At 40.0% G+C, this 19,396-nt stretch overlaps 2 protein-coding genes and 1 non-coding gene across 4 annotated transcripts in view; 1 reads left to right on the top strand and 2 right to left on the bottom strand.

Moving 5' to 3' along the window:
- Positions 1-1,822, bottom strand: part of LOC124866868 (FERM domain-containing protein 5-like) — a 108,949-nt gene extending 107,127 nt beyond the window's left edge. The window contains exon 1 of the mRNA XM_047362882.1: positions 1,210-1,822. Coding sequence (XP_047218838.1) covers positions 1,210-1,311 — 102 coding nt within the window. The 5' untranslated portion in view covers positions 1,312-1,822. The remainder of the gene's footprint in view (positions 1-1,209) is intronic.
- Positions 1,823-11,396: 9,574 nt separating this feature from the next.
- Positions 11,397-11,468, bottom strand: trnah-gug. Its single transcript has one exon. It is a non-coding gene; the product is annotated as a tRNA-His (tRNA).
- Positions 11,469-11,689: 221 nt separating this feature from the next.
- On the top strand, positions 11,690-15,146 carry cry5 (cryptochrome circadian regulator 5). Of its 2 annotated transcripts, none has more exons than XM_047362377.1 (11): positions 11,690-11,840; positions 12,249-12,470; positions 12,584-12,778; positions 12,883-13,001; positions 13,102-13,256; positions 13,602-13,742; positions 13,838-14,005; positions 14,101-14,241; positions 14,397-14,548; positions 14,635-14,855; positions 14,960-15,146. In XM_047362377.1, the coding sequence occupies exons 2-11, from the start codon at positions 12,259-12,261 to the stop codon at positions 15,019-15,021; spliced, it is 1,566 nt and encodes a 521-aa protein (XP_047218333.1). In that variant the 5' UTR covers positions 11,690-11,840; positions 12,249-12,258; the 3' UTR covers positions 15,022-15,146. The 2 variants fall into 2 exon arrangements, with proteins under 2 accessions (XP_047218333.1, XP_047218334.1); XM_047362378.1 differs by having other exon boundaries at positions 11,719-11,834.
- The last annotated feature ends 4,250 nt before the right edge of the window (positions 15,147-19,396 follow it).

Here is a 19,396-nt window from a genome sequence, read left to right as displayed (position 1 = left end):
GGTGTCTTTTGGAGCCTCTAAAATTTTTTTCTATGACTGCCCATCCATCTTCCCATTAACTATGATGAACTTCCCTTGTACACACTGAGGAAAAGCATTCCTATAGCGTGATGCCGCCATGGTGGAACGGTATGTTGTTATGTGGACTGTTACATGATGGATTTAAAAAGCTGAAACAATTACACGACTTTGTGTTGGTTTACCTTAAAAACAAATAACACATTGAGGTTTGTTGTTGTTATGGGACAAAAGTTTAAGGGGTAATAATATTTTTGCAAGATACTGTATTGCATATTATTTTCTTCTAGCAAATTTACTCATAGCTAGAGTTAATCTTCTGACACTATGAACCTGCTCTTCTGGGGCCACATGTGGTTCCTAAGGCCCTCCACGGTGACTCTTCATATCTTTGGCCAAAATGAAAAAAAAGGGAGCAGTGTTTTTAGATCGAGGAGAAAAAAATATGCCAGTTATAGCTTCTGTGTTTTCTCTATCGAAAGGCAATAACTATACAAGGATTTAGTTGCCCTTTCTTTTTGTCATTATGTTGCAAAACCCGCCCTTTTTCTCATTTTCCAAAACATGGAAAAATTTTAGTCAAGAACATTTTTTTTTTTGAAGGGTCATGTAGGTTTTGAGGTAAATTTGAATATGTGAGCAACAGAACTGATGATGTAGAACGCCAGGTTTGATCTCAAGCTGTAACAATGTGTGGTTCCATACTGAAGCCACTCAAATTCATCCTGCCAGTAGATCCATAAATCTCCACTAAACCAACTACTGACTCTACTCAAGACCAGATTATCTAGATTTTAAATCCAAAGCAATGCAAGCGTAAAGCTGCAAAAAAATATGAGCTTATGCAAAGATGGATTTTTTTGTATTATACTCCCTGTTGTGCTGTCTGATTAATCCTTTTAAATTTTCTACGCAGTGCACGCACAGCATGCGGTCATGATGATGGCATGTGTCTTCACAGGTACTTCTCTGACGAAACCAGCTTCTGCAGCCTGTATGTCCCGAGAAGCGTCAGAGCACAAAAACACGGCCACATCCGTCATGAAGCTGTCTGTATCTAAAGGGGATGCTGTCTTCTTTCGTGTGATTACATCAAGCAGTAAAAGACGTGAACGGACAGACGTCATTTCACGTCAAAAGCAATCCACAGCAAGGTGACTGGAGAAAGAGCAAACGTTGGTCCCCACTGACCTGGATCGTGCAGGTGTACTCCGAGTCGTCCAGCAGCCTCACTGTGCAGTTGCATTCCCTGTCCAGACTCCTGACGCTGCTGCTCATCAGTCGGCTCAGCATCTTTTCGATCGTCTGCAAACGGGACCAGTAAGAACCGCGCACAGCACATAGATACGGGTCAGGTTAACGGCGACCCTGCTCCTTGCTCCAACACCTGGTCGTCGGTGGCGACTGGTGCATCGTTTTATCATCAGCGTGTGAGTGGCTCCATCAGTGGCGCGTTTCTTCACTCAGACAGGACTGGACTGGGGGATACCGCTGCTGCTCCTGTCGATAATGATGGTGATGATGTTATTGCGCTCTCAGGTCCGGTTAACCCGTCACCCCCTCACCACACCTTCCCAAGCCCTTGCCATGCCATGCTCTCAGTGCTGCTGGTCGCTGAATGAGGAGACTGCCAGCCAGCTGAGCTGTGGCTGAGATGCTGCCTTCGCAGACATAACGACAGGAGGCGAAATTCCGATAGGCTGCTGTACGTCGTGACGGCAGCCACATGGTCGAGAATAATAACACAGCAGGACCCCCACTTTAACAGGTTAAACTTTAGACAGGTGGAGGTCTTAATACATTTATCACGACTGAAATAGTGAAAGAAAAAAAAAAAAAGTTCATCATCTCTTGTATACGGTGGCCGTGGGGTGCAAAACACTTACAAGTACCAAAACAAATTTACATTTCAGAAAACACTTTTACATTTCAGAAAACAAATTTACATTTCGGAAAACACTTTTACATTTCAGAAAACAAATTTACATTTCAGAAAACAAATTTACATTTCAGAAAACAAATTTACATTTCAGAAAACAAATTTACATTTCAGAAAACAAATTTACATTTCAGAAAATACTTTTACATTTCAGAAAACACTTTTACATTTCAGAAAACAAATTTACATTTCGGAAAACACTTTTACATTTCAGAAAACAAATTTACATTTCAGAAAACAAATTTACATTTCAGAAAACAAATTTACATTTCAGAAAACACTTTTACATTTCAGAAAATCAACCGGAAAAGGAATGTACCAACGCCGAGGCTGACCCGGAAGTCAGCCTCAGGGCTGCACCCTTCGAAGGCCGTATTTGTAGGCCGATTACGTTACAGCGCGGCGATGAAGGCTGTCCCAATTCATGAATCATTCCGAGCAAATGCTGCCGACAAATGTGTCCTTATTTTGCCCGATTTGAAGGATGCGTTGTGAGTATCATTCGCGGCCCATCATTTCCCATCATTCATTGCGGGTCAAAGCGGATTGGTCAAGCAGGGGAAGCCATGGCGGACCATAGCATCAAAAGCTGTGAGTAAATTGTGGAAAATTACACTTTCTGTGACACAAATTAAGTTCTACAATGTTTTTAGTGCGGGAATATAACTATGTAGACGTGAAATATCTGCTTGATTTATCTAGACATCGCTTAATTTCAAATGTGCTCCGACGTGTTCGGAGTTTTCCGTTCCCGGCGTAGTAACCGGCTCGCCTCGCCAGCCCTACCGGCGGTGAGGTGAGCTAGCCCGGTAGAGATCTGACCGGACTATCGGCACTAAGCTCCCGCTGGCAGTCATCACAGTGAACGTTTAACACAAGTGATTTCTAACAGTTTATGTTAATATTTTAATTGTTACTGAAAATCGATTTAATATTTCAGGTGATATTGAGGTTAACCAGAATAAATGGTCAGTTTTATGTAATCCAACTGTATCGCTGGAGAGTGTGATTGAGAATAAATAAGCTTTACAATATTAATTTTTAATGAAGAAATGTGCTACATGTTTTAAAAGTTTATTTATAATTCAGCTAGCATTATAATTTCTGATTCCAGGTAAACCCGACGAGGAATACACCTCCAAATGTTAGTGAATCTCAGTAAAGAAGTGAAAAGTTTGAAAGAGCTTGTTTTAGACATTTGCATAGAAATATTTTCTTCAAATTAAGACAAATGTGAAATCAAAAAAGGCTTTATTTTTGCTCTGATATTAAGCAAGATTTTTGTTTTTAGGTACAAAGCAGCAGACGGGCCAGTTTATTAAGCTCAGGGGTGAGAATGACCACCTTTTTACTGGAGCTAAAAACTCAGCCACCGTGGCTTGGAGGTACAATAACAACATTTTTTGCAGTCAGTTTCTGTCCAGTTTCAATAACTCCTATCTTTCTAACTTTCATAAATATCCATCCAGTGATTAACATACTTCTTTCGGTTTAGGACAATTCTGGAGAAGATGGATCAACAGGGGAAGGTCACCCCCTTTGCAGGCCAAAACAATGTGGGACAATTTGAAAAAAAAAAAAAAAGAATTTAGATTATCTTCAGAAGTTCTCATGTCACACACAAATAAAAAAATATTTCTAAAAGTCTTGTTGGTTTCTCTGTTTAGTCAACTCTTTTTTTTTTTATTCCATCTAACTTTAAGTATCCAGGGTCAGGAGAGGGAGTCAGTGAAAAGCCCACTGCTGCTACTTGGCCCTGGTTTGTCTTTATGGATGAGGTGTTGGGACAGAGGCCTTCCACAACACCTCCTGTCCTGATTGCCTCCATCCCTGAGGACACTCCAGGGCCAAGCGGAGCGGTGGTCAACCAGATGGAGAAGGAAGACAGTGAGCCAGCAGGAAGGGGTCAGAAAAGAAAGAGGGACAGAGATGAGGAGATGATGGAGTTGATCAGGGAGGACATGAGGGCACAGAGAGAAGCAGAGGAGAAGAAGGCACAGAGAATGGACAGACTGTTTTCCAAAGAATGGCACCAAAATAAGATGCTACATAAGAAATATTAAGTTTTGTTCAGATTGTTTCTTAAAATTTTAAGGTGTTCTAATAAATTTCAAAATTGTTTTTGTCACTAGTTATTTCCATTTGATCTAACAATACATCAACTTCATTTAAAGTTATAAACAGAATTTATTATGAAAAATACAAACAGCACTTTAAACAGAATGGGGGAAGAAAACATTCAAACAGATCAAGATTACAAGACAAAAGGCATAAAATAAAACTATGTACAAGTATTTACAATGGCGACAGCAGGATCAACCTGAGTGACCAGTTCCTGAAAAACCTCTTGAACAGAACAAAGAGGCAGATGTCTTTCTGAACAGAAAGTCTCTGGCGGTGTGGCTAAATCTTTCACAAGGTCAGAGACTTGGATGGGATGCTGCAACTGAGATCTGTGGTTTGTCTTTCTGGATGGTGAGCGAAGCATCACACAGGTGGTCTGCAGATGTTTGTGATGCCTCTCTCTGCTGTCCACGTCATCGTCCATCAAGTGGGTTTAAAGGGCTGGCTGAATTGATGGCTGCCACATCACTAAGAGGTAATCGGAAAAATGCAGAATTAGAAGATGGTGCTCACAAAATATTACAATTAGTTATACCCCTCAAACATTAATCACATCTATAATATTATACTTGGCTGCACACAGTAGTCATGTTCTGGTGGTACCTCCTCCAGGGCGGACACCTCAGCTGAAAGCTGGTCCTGCCAGAGAGCAACACTGACTGCCTCAGTCCCGACCTCACCCTCATCCTCTTCTACAGCCTCCTCTGGGTCATCCTCTGGGGCCATGACATCCCCAGCACCAAAGCAGATGTTGTGGAGGATGGCGCATGCTGTTATGACCTGAAAACAATTTAAAAGAGGGTGCATATGTGTGTATATATTATGTATAATGTATATATATAAATGGATCTAGGTCAAGACGTACAAAGGTGTCATGCACCTCCAGCGCTTGCAGGAAGATGGCCCTGAATCTGGTTTTCATCATTCCAAAAACAGGCTCTATTATAGAGCCTGTTTTTGGAATGATGGCTGTTAAAGCGCTGGGCTCCCACACCTTGTCTTGTCCTCTTGTAGGGAGTGATGAGGGGGAGTGGATATTGGAGGCATGGGTACCCTCCATCAGCAAGGATAAAATGCCCTGGAGGAGGATAAACTGTACAGTGGGCTGTGGCGGAGCACCCTAGAGTCATGCACTGACCCAGGCCAGCCCACATACGTGTCAATAAAATGGCTCTCAGAAACTGCCAGCAGGATTATGGAAGGGAAGAGTTTCCTGTTCCTGTAGCACTGACCATCAGGGCTGCTTGGACACCTGAAGTGGATATGGCAGCCGTCAATTGCACCCACAGCTTTAAGAAAAACTCTGTGGCGTGCCAGCCCTGCAAACTCACGGGACACTGCCTTAAGTCCTCAGGGGTCTTTAGAAGGTAGATGACCTGGTGACGAATAGCCACGATCTCCTCTGTAACTCTGTGGACGATGCGATGGACAGTAGAGCGAGGCATCTCAAACTCTGCAGACCACTCTGTAGGATGTGCCACTTGCCACCAAGAAAAGAAAAACCAAGGTCTCAATAGTAGCACCCAAACATGTTGCCTATCCTGGTGCAAAAGATTAAGCAGCACTGCCAGAGACTCCCTGCTCAGCCGAAAATCAGGCCTGGTGTCCTCCTGGTTGAAGAAGCGTTTCAGGACTGGGACACTCAGGTTGATCCAGCAGTAAATGGGTCTGGTCTAGAAAAGGGAAGAATGGAGATGGAAAAACACATTATTTTTAAGGCATGTTTCTGGATATTTTAAGTGATCAAAGCAAGAAGATACTAATACACCAAAAACACTGCATTATTATATAATTATCTAAGAACAGCCAGAGGGGATCAAATACTTTATAATTCCCATCTATCTTAAAATTTAAAGTTGTTGTTTATAATATATATATATATATATATATATATATAAAATATGTCGACATACATTAGTCATAAAGTTGCTATCTCTTTGTTTATTGGCTAGTTAAATCAAACATCTTTTTTACCTGAACATGATTGTCTCTGGATTGTACCTGGAATCAGAAATTATAATGATAACTGAATTATAAATAAACTTTTAAAACATATAGCACATTTCTTCATTAAAAATTAATATTGTAAAGCTTATTTATTCTCAATCACACTCTCCAGCGATACAGTTGGATTACATAAAACTGACCATTTATTCTGGTTAACCTTAATATCACCTGAAATATTAAATCGATTTTCAGTAACAATTAAAATAATAACATAAACTGTTAGAAATCACTTGTGTTAAACGTTCACTGTGATGACTGCCAGCGGGAGCTTAGTGCCGATAGTCCGGTCAGATCTCTACCGGGCTAGCTCACCTCACCGCCGGTAGGGCTGGCGAGGCGAGCCGGTTACTACGCCGGGAACGGAAAACTCCAAACACGTCGGAGCGCATTTGAAATTAAGCGATGTCTAGATAAATCAAGCAGATATTGCACGTCTACATAGTTATATTCCCGCACTAAAAACATTGTAGAACTTAATTTGTGTCACAGAAAGTGTAATTTTCCACAATTTACTCACAGCTTTTGATGCTATGATCCACCATGGCTTCCCCTGCTTGACCAATCCGCTTCGACCCGCAATGAATGATGGGAAATGATGGGCCGCGAAGGATACTCACAACGCATCCTTCAAATCGGGCAAAATAAGGACACATTTGTCGGCAGCATTTGCTCGGAATGATTCATGAATTGGGACAGCCTTCATCGCCGCGCTGTAACGTAATCGGCCTACAAATACGGCCTTCGAAGGGTGCAGCCCTGAGGCTGACTTCCGGGTCAGCCTCGGCGTTGGTACATTCCCTTTCCGGTTGATTTTCTGAAATGTAAAAGTGTTTTCTGAAATGTAAATTTGTTTTCTGAAATGTAAATTTGTTTCGCATCTTGTTAAATTGTTTTCTGAAATGTAAATTTATTTTCTGAAATGTAAATTTGTTTTCTGAAATGTAAAAGTGTTTTCTGAAATGTAAATTTGTTTCGCATCTTGTTAAATTGTTTTCTGAAATGTACATTTGTTTTCTGAAATGTAAATTTGTTTTCTGAAATGTAAATTTGTTTTCTGAAATGTAAATTTGTTTCGCATCTTGTTAAATTGTTTTCTGAAATGTACATTTGTTTTCTGAAATGTAAATTTGTTTCGGTACTTGTAAAAGTGCTTTGCACCCCCCGGCCACCGTACTTGTATCTTTTTTAACTTTAATCATTTAAGTTTTGGTTTTTCATTAATTCACAAACAGGATTTGCAGTGAATGTGATGAACCATAACTGAAGCTTAAGTTTTCTTTTAGTTTTATACCACAGATTGTAGAGTTTACAGAGGATCAAAACTACCTCAATCAGGAGCAGGGTACAAAAAACACATCCGCACCATAGCACAATAAGGAGAGTCGTCAACAACTGGAGAAAATTCTGGACAGCAGGGTAAAACAAAAAAAGGGCCTTCCTTTAAAACATATTAAAAGACAAGACAGTACAGGGGTTGGACAATGAAACTGAAACACGTGGTTTTAGACCACAATAATTTATTAGTATGGTGTAGGGCCTCCTTTTGCGGCCAATGCAGCGTCAATTCGTCTTGGGAATGACATATGCAAGTCCTGCACAGTGGTCAGAGGGATTTTAAGCCATTCTTCTTGCAGGATAGTGGCCAGGTCACTACGTGATACTGGTGGAGGAAAACGTTTCCTGACACGCTCCTCCTGAACACCCCCAAATGACTCAATAATATTCAGATCTGGTGACTGTGCAGGCCATGGGAGATGTTCAACTTCACTTTCATGTTCATCAAACCAATCTTTCACCAGTCTTGCTGTGTGTATTGGAGCATTCTCATCCTGATACATGGCACCGCCTTCAGGATACAATGTTTGAACCATTGGATGCACATGGTCCTCAAGAATGGTTCGGTAGTCCTTGGCAGATACGCGCCCATCTGGCACAAGTATTGGGCCAAGGGAATGCCATGATATAGCAGCCCAAATCATCACTGATCCACCCCCATGCTTCACTCTGGGCATGCAACAGTCTGGGTGGTATGCTTCTTTGGGGCTTCTCCACACCGTAACTCTCCCGGATGTGGGGAAAACAGTAAAGGTGGACTCATCAGAGAACAATACATGTTTCACATTGTCCACAGCCCAAGATTTGCGCTCCTTGCACCATTGAAACCGACATTTGGCATTGGCATGAGTGACCAAAAGTTTGGCTATAGCAGCCCGGCCGTTTATATTGACCCTGTGGAACTCCCGATGGACAGTTCTGGTGGAAAAAGGAGAGTTGAGGTGCACATTTAATTCTGCCATGATTTGGGCAGCCGCGGTTTCATGTTTTTTGGACACAGTCCAGGTTAGCACCCGATCATCCCTTTCAGACAGCTTCCTCTTGCGTCCACAGTTAATACTGTTGGATTTGGTTCGTCCTTCTTGGTGGTATGCTGACATTACCCTGGATACCGTGGCTCTTGATACATCACAAAGACTTGCTGTCTTGGTCACAGATGCGCCAGCAAGACGTGCACTAACAATTTGTCCTCTTTTGAACTCTGGTATGTCACCCATAATGTTGTGTGCATTTCAATATTTTGTGCAAAACTGTGCTCTTACCCTGCTAATTGAACCTTCACACTCTGCTCTTACTCGTGTAATGTGCAATCAATGAAGACTGGCTACCAGGCTGGTCCAATTTAGCCCTGAATCCTCCCACACTAAAATGACAGGTGTTTCAGTTTCATTGTCCAACCACTGTAAGAGTCAAAGAGGCTTCCAATGGGGCCAACAGCAACACTGACGGAACAACAGGAGTTTTTACCAAGTACTGCAAACATGAAACTAGTCTGTATTCTCCACATGTCTGAACTAAGGACTAGACGTAAGGGACAAAATAGTTCTTTGGGGGTTTTTTTGCAAAAAGATCCACACCCAACTAAATGTCCCATATCCTTGTGGAAGAATGATGTTGTGCAAAATTCACATAATCACAAAATAAACACCATACCCAAGGTTAAATTAGGTGGTGGCAGCATTATGCTCTGGGGTTTCTTTAGATGGATCTGACGTGCATGAAGTTATGAATAGTTCCAAATATCCGTCAGTTTTGACAGCAAATCTTCAGCTGACTGCTAAAAAGCTAAAGATAAAGAGAGCATTAATTGTCCAGCACACTGAGTTTAGCTGTACATCTAAATGAACAAAAATGCGTTAATGAGAGGAAAATTAAGGCCAGAGTACAGAAATAAATCGGACAGAAAATCTGTGGGGCCACCTGAAGAGGGGTGTGTACAAAAGATGTCCTTTAATCTGATAGAATTTCTGCAAGGTAAAGTGGGCAATTATTGTCATGTCAAGATGTGGCATGTTCTGAGAGAGTCCAACTGAAGAGGACTGAATTTTGTAATGAAATCAAAACCAAATTTTAGGTCAAGGGTGTGCACACTTGTAAAATCAGTTAAATTGAGTTTTTTGCTTTAACAGAGTTGCTGGTGTAGATTGTTATTCATCCAGGTCAAGGTAGTCGGAAAAGCTGAGTCGAAAGCAACTGGACTTCTTGTAATTCTTGAAGACATGTCAACTCTTCTAGAGGTCTTCTTCAGTTCTGAGCTCTTGGTGGGCAGAAGTCAGGTTTAAAAGCTCTTAGGTTAAACTCACATGCAAATCTTTGCTGCTCATCTCTTGGCATGTTTTTGGCATTTGACCTCTTAGGCTTACCACCCTGGTCACATGAAGAAGGAGTGAACTGACCTGAAGTCTCTTAGGAAGTTTGTTTCTCAGTTGAATTGTAGATGATAAAAGATTTATCATGGCCTGATTGTTTTCATCACAAAAATCTACCATTTTAACAGGGGTGTGTACACTTTTGAGAGCCACTGTATCTCTATGGTCAGAGACCCTATGGAGGAAGCTCATTTCAGCTGCTGGTGTCCGGGATCTTGTTCTTTCAGACATGATTCATATCGTATTACAATAAATGAAGCCTGAATTACAAATTAAGAGCATAACCTTTTGGCTGAACCTGTTTCACTGTAAAACTATAAAATATAAACTGTAAAATATTTAATCTTAAAAACATCTTTGAGACTTTCTCGCTATGCCAGTTGGCTGACTCTCGGCTGTTTACCTGAGAAAAATAAAAAACAGTCAGTCATTTTCTATACCGCTTCATCCATAGTGGGTTGCGGGGAGCTGGTGCCTATCTCCAGCAGACTATGGGCGGGAGGCGGGGTACACCCTGGACACTCCATCGCAGGGCAACACACAAACAACCATGCACACACTCATTCACACACCTAAGGGCAATTTAGAGAGACCAATCAACCTAACAGGCATGTCTTTGGACTGTGGGAAGAAGCCGGAGTACCCGGAGAGAACCCATGCATGCACAGGGAGAACATGCTGAAAGACCCCCGGCCGGGAATCAAACCCAGGACCTTCTTGTTGCAAGGCAACAGCGCTACACTGCAGCCCAAAAATAAAACATTTTACCAGAGAGGCATTCTTAGTGTCTGTCATCATTCACTGAGGCATCTTAGTAACCATTGATCTCCAGAACAGCAGAATCAGAACCATGGTCTCAGACTTGGAGCAGCTGGCTCTTATCCTAGCTGCTTCAAACCCAACTGTGAACTACTCCAGTGCACCCTGAAGGTCTTGGCTTGAAGGTGCCAACAGAACTACATCATCTGCAAAAAAGCTACAATTAAATATTGCCCAAAACAAGAAAATTATGTCTGATTAAATTATTCTTGACTTACTCGTAAAGGTTACCTTACCGTTCAGGCCATAAGATGAAAACGGAAGACCGTCTAAACATATGCATTGAGACAACACTTCTTATATCACTAATTAAGTGCATTGGGAAAATATCAAATGTATAATCTTTATTTGATTTCTCTTTTTAAATTTATAGATAAATCCTACACTTTACATGACACATTTCCCATATTGCGACCATTAACATATGCAGATGTTCCAGTTTCTTGACCAATGTCTCCCCCTGGTGATAATTGTGGTAAACGGGTGAAAAAAACTTCCGACTAGAATATAACAAATGTCTTTTTAATACAATTAAACTAGGGTTGTACTAAAACGGGCACCAGAATTTATAATGCTGCCTCCTTATAGCGATGGAGTACACAATATAAGCGATTCTAACATTTTTTGGGGCGGTGCATACAACTGGAAAAGAGCTGCACCGAGTTCTTGAGTCATACAATTGTGTATAAGTTTGAGTTTAAAATATTTCCAAAATAATTCAGAAGAGTGGGTTTCTGGAAGATGAATAAAAAAATGAACTCATCTGCCGTGACATTGTTTCGCAATGCCGTGACCCGGATTCGAACCGGGGTTGCTGCGGCCACAACGCAGAGTACTAACCACTATACGATCACGGCGAGCTACGATGAGCTACCGAGTGTCACAGCTCACAATGCCGATGTCTTTGCCGCACTCGGAATTTTTGCCGCCATTGTATTGTTTTAGTGATTAAATTTTTTTTAATGGTAGTAAAAAATACAGCTTAAAAACTACCTTTATATTACTACTGTTTGTGAAATTGAAAGCTATATTTTTTTGTATAACATTAGCCTACCATCTGCTGGTTAAGTTAGAGAGGTGCCCATTAAATTGTTTTTCCGGCTTTCTTCTGATTACGTAATACGTAATAGTTTCCTGTTTTGTAACGACTCCAACGTGGTTGTTACAAAACGGAGACTAGGTCATTATACAAACCTGCAACAAAGCGCTGCTTAAAGATCCCGGTAAGGGTAAGTTGAGTAAATCTAAATGTCGAATTTAAATTTAAAAATATTTTGCGACTTGCTGATGCGAATACACAGACCTGGGTCCGTGTTGTGTTTTTGCACCATTAGTTGCCACGCTGGAAATCTCTTTCTGCATCTGTCATCTGTTTGAAGCAGCAATGTATGTTAATTTAGGTATTTTCTTTGCAGTTAATTACAGCTTTCTCATCTGCACAAATAAATGCAGCTTATGCTTATTTCACGGTGTTTGTAGCCGTAGGATCATTGTTGCAGCGTACACAATATTTACCAGACGTATAGAAAGTGGATATTTTGTAATTTTGCAGAGAATTTCACTTTTGCCTATTGACATTGACAAATTTCCATCTCTCCTTGTTGAAAGTAATATATTCCTCATGTCTGCATTCACAGGTTACCAGGAATGACTCAGGTGTGTATTCACTGGTTCCGTAAGGGACTCCGGTTACATGACAACCCAGCACTGATTGCTGCTCTGGAAGACTGTAAGGAGCTGTACCCTGTGTTCATCCTGGACCCTTACCTTCATAACACCCAGGTAGGCATCAACCGCAGGAGGTTCCTCATCGGGGCACTCAAAGACTTGGACTGCAGCCTGAGGAAACTCAACTCCAGGTAGCAAAATAGACACAACTTAACAAAAAAAAAAAAAATCCTTTAAACTTTTCTGATTGTTGTTTAAATCTAGTTTTTTTTATAATGATTTTGCTGTTTTGTGACATGTTCAGACTGTTTGTCCTGAGGGGAAAACCAGAAGATGTGTTCCTAAAATTGTTCAAGGAGTGGAAAGTAAGAAAGTTGACATATGAATATGACACAGAGCCGTACAGTCTAAACCGTGATGAAAAGGTGACCAGTCTGGCAGGAAAACATGCTGTCGAAGTCATCTACAAAATCTCCCATACTCTTTACAATATAGAGAGGTATACACCAATCTTGAGTATGTCCAGAACTTTTGTATGTGCTGTTTCTCTCCATTTCCTGTATAGTACTTTTGTATTGTTTTTGGGCTGTCATTCATCTAAAGGATAATTGAAGAAAATGGTGGGAAACCTCCTCTTACTTACAAACGTTTTCAAGCAATAGTTCAAAAGCTTGGTCCACCCAAGAAACCAATCTCTGCTCCACATTTGGAAAATATGAAAGGTATGTAATAAATAGAACCATTCAAGTATAGTTTAGAATATTTTGCATTGGTGTATTGGGTGCCAAAGTGTGACATCTTACTGTTGTTTATCTTCTGAAGATGTTAAGACTCCTTGCTCAGAGAAATTCGAAGAGAAATACGGGATTCCAACACCAGAGGAGCTTGGCCTGGAATCAACGTCTCTTGGAGAGGAGCTGTTTCCAGGAGGAGAACAGGAGGCTCTTAGGAGACTAGATGAACACATGAAAAAAACGGTACAGGACTCATAAATTCATCTACTGTTCCTGACCTGCAAGACTGGACTGTGGGTTATTTAGACAGACTCAAACTAATTCATTGTTGGGGTAAAAAAAGATGGAGAACTTGACCATGTATGCTCACTGTGTACAGAGTCAAATCAAGTCGTCCTGTTCTGATAAAACAGGAACGTTTGACTGTCAGTGCCTTGCAAAGTATTATTGAGAGAATCTAAAACCTTTCCCATGCCAGTGTTTTGCAGAACAACTTTTTACTGAAATTACAGATGTTTGTGACAAAATGTGAAAATGGGGTGTCAGTATTTTTCCAAGGCATTGTATGTATTAATCTGCATACTTCAGGCATGGGTGTGCAGCTTTGAGAAGCCACAGACTTCTCCAAACTCCCTGAGCCCCAGCACCACAGTCCTCAGTCCATACATCACCTTTGGGTGCCTTTCAGCAAGCACATTCTGGTGGAGGCTCACTGAGGTGTATCAGGGGGTGAGTGTCACATCACACTGCAGGTCAAGATAAAAGCAATGGAAATAAAACAGTCCACTTAATAGCATCTAACTCTTAACTTAACTTGCATGTAGAGAAAGCACTCGGACCCTCCAGTGTCCCTTCATGGTCAGTTACTCTGGAGAGAGTTCTTCTACACCGGCAGTGTGGGAATCAATAATTTTAACAAGATGGAGGGCAACCCAGTGTGCATACAGGTGGATTGGGACACAAACCCAGAATATTCAGCTGCATGGAGAGAGGTACTGGCGTTAAATGTTGGTCAGTTTGGTGTTGGGGATAATTACTGTTTATTTTCTAATGAATTTGTTTATAATGATGTTGTGTTTCTCTGAAGGCTCGGACTGGTTTCCCATTCATTGATGCAATCATGACTCAGCTGAGGCAAGAGGGCTGGATCCACCACCTGGCCCGACATGCTGTCGCTTGTTTTTTGACTAGGGGAGACCTGTGGATCAGCTGGGAAGAGGGACAAAAGGTTTGAAACTTAGCTTTTATGTGCAAACCTCATCCTGGCCTATGGTAATGCTTGTAAGCTGTAAAATGAAAGATTTGCACAATATTGCTTCTTTGCAACAGAGTTTCCTTTTACAGGACAGTTGTGACTGAAATAGTTTGCTGCTTCTCCCTAAGGTCTTTGAAGAGCTCTTACTGGATGGAGACTGGGCTCTGAATGCAGGAAACTGGCAGTGGCTGTCGGCAAGTGCTTTTTTCCACCAGTTTTTCAGGGTTTACTCCCCCATCGCATTTGGTAAAAAGACAGACAAAAATGGAGACTATATTAAGTAAGATAATTTGCTGATTAAACTCAAATAAATAAGTAGTGTAATTTCATTGGGTCAAAACAACCTTGTGTCTATTGTTTATGCAGAAAGTACCTCCCTGTTCTAAAGAAGTTTCCACCAGAGTACATTTATGAGCCTTGGAAGGCTCCCCGCTGTGTCCAGCATGCTGCGGGATGCATTGTGGGCAAAGACTACCCACATCCAATTGTACAGCACGAACAGGTCAGCAAGAAAAACATTCAGAGGATGAAGGAGGCTTATGCTAAGAGGTCTTCAAACAGCAATGAGTCACCTATCAAAGAGCAAGGTATTACAGGATTATATATTTCTGGAATCTACTCTCTTCTACCTTAAGCCACAGTTGCAGTAAACCCTGCTTTCTGAGAATTACCTTTTTGTTTTTTATCGTAGGTGTGAAGCGAAAGGCTCTGTCTGTTTCTGAAATGCCCCAGAAGAAGATCAGGAAAGAGTAATGGGACACAAGGAACAAATGAATGATGCATTCAGTAGCTATCAACAAGCAATCTCCTTCAGAGGTCACTGAATATATTAAGAGTTTGGTGTCCCTGCAGAATAAATGCTCTATCTGACCAGGAAATCTACTGTTATTTCTTTATTTTACATCTCATAAATATCTATTCTGTTCTGTTTTTTTCCCCCTACTATATTAAAGGTTTAATGGTGAGTGTTGGGTGAAGAAAGTTGTTTTCCATACAGTTTATGTTAGGTTGATGAACAGCAGGGGACCTTAAGATCTGCACACAAAAAAAACAAACAAGGACATTAAAAAAATCTTGTTTTTTCTTTTCAAAATTTAATTGTTGCAAAATGAATAATGTACATTACTTAAAGCTAGTTTATTATTGCATGTTGCCTTATAGCTACAATAAGTGCTTTATTTTATTTTATATATTACTACGTAAGTATTTCTGTCCAATTTATATAAAGAGAATAAAAAATATGTTCTGTTTTGATCATCTTTTATCCAAGATGACAATACTGTTCCATTGTTCATTTGACTGTACATCCATGCTCTCTCCACTAGAGGTCCCTCTAGTTTTGCCTGCAGACAGTCAGGACGCAACTCCCAAGAACAATAAAGATAATGAATTTATTTATATCTATATGGACAAACTTGTTTAGAATTTGTTTTTGATTCGAGCAACCCAACATATGATCTGATTCCTCATTTATCCTATGCAGATTTACAGCTCCCAGGTCCAGTATAATCGCAAATATGCTCTAAATGTTTGCTGCAGGCCTATTAAAATATATAGGAGCAGACTTGGGGCTTTGTCTGCAGTTTGTGATTGGTAGATGGCTGTGTGAGATGACCAGGACTTCATAAAGGCTATGTGTGTGAGTGTGTTACACAGCTGTTCGTGGTGGTCAAGTCTTCTCCTGTTTCTCCTTCCTTGGACATGACACTGGTGAGAATATTAAGAGGATGATGTCACAGCCTCAGCAGCAGGGCAGACGGACGTACAATCTGAGCTCGGTTTCCACAGAGACTTCTCAAACATCAAAACAATCTGCTGGTCAACAGTTTATACACATAGGAGTATCTGTGCCTGTTTTGGGTTCACTCAGCCAATTATTGTTTATTAGCAAATTTTCTGTGCCATGAGTGAAAACAGGATGTTTTTTTCTATACGTCAGATACATTTTACACTTTTATGATCCTCTACATTTTTTTGATTGCTCCCAAGCTCGGACAGATTCATTAATCTGAATAATTACCCATCTTTAACTACCTTCTTCTCGTTACTATGCCAGTGTGGTCCCTTTCCTCTGCGTCAACACCTCACTACTCAAAACATCTTGGATCTTGGAACCGTAAGATCCCACCTGAATTAGAACAGCTTGTTCCCATGCAACTGGGGTTTCATGTAGCTTTAATTGTAGATATTTATCTCTGGCGTATATTTACTGCAAGCTCAGACATCAAAGTAATGATCTGAACACATGACATTGCCTGTTTGAAGAGTAAGACGATTCAGCAAGCCTAGTATGGAGGTTTACATACACTGTATGAAAAGACACATAACCTTTTGTTTCACTGTCTGATATTAAATCAGATTAAACATGTTCTTGTTCGAGGCCAGTTAGGATTACCAAAATTATAAAACAAATTACCAAGGAATGCCAAAATTATTCATATTTTTTCTAAATACCAATATAATGAGCAATCATATTTTACAGAAAGTCAGAGGTTTCCATACTTCCCTTGGTATTTGGTAGAATTGCCTTTAAACGGCATTATTTTGGTCAAGCGTTTGGTATTCCTCTTCGACTTTCTCACAATAGCTTGCTAGAATTTGGGCCCATTCTTCTTGACAGAGCCAGCGTAATTGAGTCAGATTTGTTGGCTGCCTCCTCACACACCCGTGAGCCCTGCATCCCATGGGGTTGATATCAGGGCATCATGATGCGCATTCCAAAACATTGACTTTGTTTGCCTTAAGCCACTTGGTAGCTTATCTGATGATATTCTTAGGGTCATTTTCCATTTTGAAGAATCATTTTGCCCACACCCCAACACCCTGGTTGATGTCTTGAAATGTATCTTCTACATATCTGCATATTGTTCCTACCTTATGATACCATCTATTTTGTGAAGTGTACCATTTCATTCTGCAGGAAAACACTCACATAACTGAACATAATGCTGCCACCCTCATACAGTTCACAGTTAGGATGGTGTTCTCAGCCTTGCAGCTTGCCCCTTTTTTGCTCCAAATGTAACGATGGTCATCATGGCCCAACACTTCTATTTTTGTTTTATCAGATCAAAGGATGTGTCCCCAAAAGTTAAGGTCGTTGTCATTTGCATTTGCAAATTGTAATCTGGCTTTTTGTTCTTGCTTTTAGAGTAATCGGTTTTTCCTTTCTGAGTGGTCATTTAGCCCATGTCTGTCCTTGTTTCACTATGAATAATAACACTCATCAGCTATAATCTGCATCTTCACAAGGTTTTTTGCTTTTGTTCAGGGGTTGAAATGTATGTCACACCAAAGCAAGTTTCTCTCTGGGGCACAGAACCTGTTTCACATCAAATTCTATGCATAATCCTAAAAAAAAACAAAAAACACTTGTGACATGAGAGGACAAACCAGATGAGCAAAATCACCATAAAAATTAAAAATAATTTACTCTAATAAGTAAGTAGCCTGCTTTTTAAAATTTGTTGGAATTTGATGGTTTTTAAGTATCTTTTACTCATCATTCAAAAACTCAGAAATGCTAATTAAAATATACAAAATTAAAACCTATCCATATTGTTAGCCCCGATTAAGTTTAATTTCTAACAGCATGTTATATAATGATTATCAACACATTTTTAATTTTCCACAGGCAACAACAAGTGTGTTTTTATCTTAGGGTCAAGTTGATTTTTTTAAGTTTGGAAAACCAGAATAAAAAGCACTACTTTCTCTTTTAATCGTACAAATGGCGTTGTAGGAGGTCAATGGTCACTTTTTATTGCATCTGGAAAATAAAATGTCATAGTGAAAGTGGAGATCTACATGTGGTCCATCTGCTTCATTCATTTTAGTCAATCCTTGTCTACACCAGACCATCACACACTCTAAACTGGTGCCTGTCCATTATCATTCAGGTTCCAATGACAGGTTCAGACCATTTATATTTGCCCCTCAAGACCTGCACTCTATTTCTAATCGTTATTTTGTTTATGTTATTATGTTTGCAAGAGACAGATAATGGCATAACAAGAGCTAGAGGTAGTGATTTCAGACACCATGCTTAGTAGACGCTTTGGACTGTTTCACAAAGGGATTTTGTGAATTGTTTTATATATAGCAAAACATGAGGCAATTAGCATGCAAGACTGTAAACTAGCACCTTAGGGTAATTCATATTTGCAAAGTGAATATAAAATTGTGTCAGGATTTGTTTTCCTCTGATCACTTTAGTAGGAACTCTGTTTTCTAGATTTCTGAAATGTATTATAATTGTGCTGTTATTTTATACAGTTCTTCATATTAATACTTACCAAATGAGAGTAAAAGCTTTAATAATCAAATGTAGCCACCTTATTACAATGTTTTTCAGCTCATGTAAGGTTCCCGCACAGTCCATTACTGAAGAGCCTCCTAGTTTGTTTGCTTGTATCCCATCCCAAAAAACACATGCCATCCTCCAACCCCTCTCACACAGGATGTCTGCAGTTTTAAACAGTTAACATCTCCCAAAGTTACAATATGTAGATACCATATCTGCAAAAGTGTGTCCTTAAATTTAAAGTGTTTAACTTTATTCTGGTCATCCAGCTAAAGCAGTGTATCAGCTCCCTGAAAGAAAAGTGGAAAGTTTTGAAGTTGCCAAAGCGGATGATGGGTCAATGGATCAAAACAATTTAAATAGATGAAAGGAGGGCACATATGTGTGTGTAACCTGATGAGTGGACATAGTCAGATATCTTTAAACTTGATAGGCAGAGCTCAGGAAGCTGTCATGGGAGTACCAGTGCCAGTCAGTCAGCAACTGATGTTGTTGTAGAGTCTAAAATCTGTTTACAATGTTAGACATAATATAATATAATATAATATAATATAATATAATATAAAATAATATAATATAATATAATATAATATAATATAATATAATATAATATAATATAATATAATATAATATAATATAATATAATATAATACAATATAATACAATATAATATAATACGTATCAGTAATATATATTGTTTTTGCGTGTGTGTGTGGGTTGGTGGGTGTGGTACATGCTCGTATACAGATAAGAGCTCTTTTTTGGCAGAGGCATCTGTCTATATAAGGCTGTTCTATTCCTGATACTTTTCCTCTGAGAAGCCAG

The sequence above is a fragment of the Girardinichthys multiradiatus genome, chromosome 4 (genome assembly GCF_021462225.1).
Source record: "Girardinichthys multiradiatus isolate DD_20200921_A chromosome 4, DD_fGirMul_XY1, whole genome shotgun sequence".
In the NCBI taxonomy this organism is placed as follows: Eukaryota; Metazoa; Chordata; class Actinopteri; order Cyprinodontiformes; family Goodeidae; genus Girardinichthys; species Girardinichthys multiradiatus.
Note: the sequence above shows the minus strand (reverse complement) of the source record. Positions and strands in the feature narration are given on the sequence as shown.

Coding starts and splice junctions, on each gene's coding strand:
- cry5 (XM_047362377.1), top strand. CDS start 12,259: ATGACTCAGGTGTGTATTCACTGGTTCCGTAAGGGACTCCGGTTACAT. Junction 12,779..12,882: donor ACTCTTTACAATATAGAGAG/GTATACACCAAT, acceptor ATTCATCTAAAG/GATAATTGAAGAAAATGGTG. Junction 13,002..13,101: donor ACATTTGGAAAATATGAAAG/GTATGTAATAAA, acceptor TATCTTCTGAAG/ATGTTAAGACTCCTTGCTCA.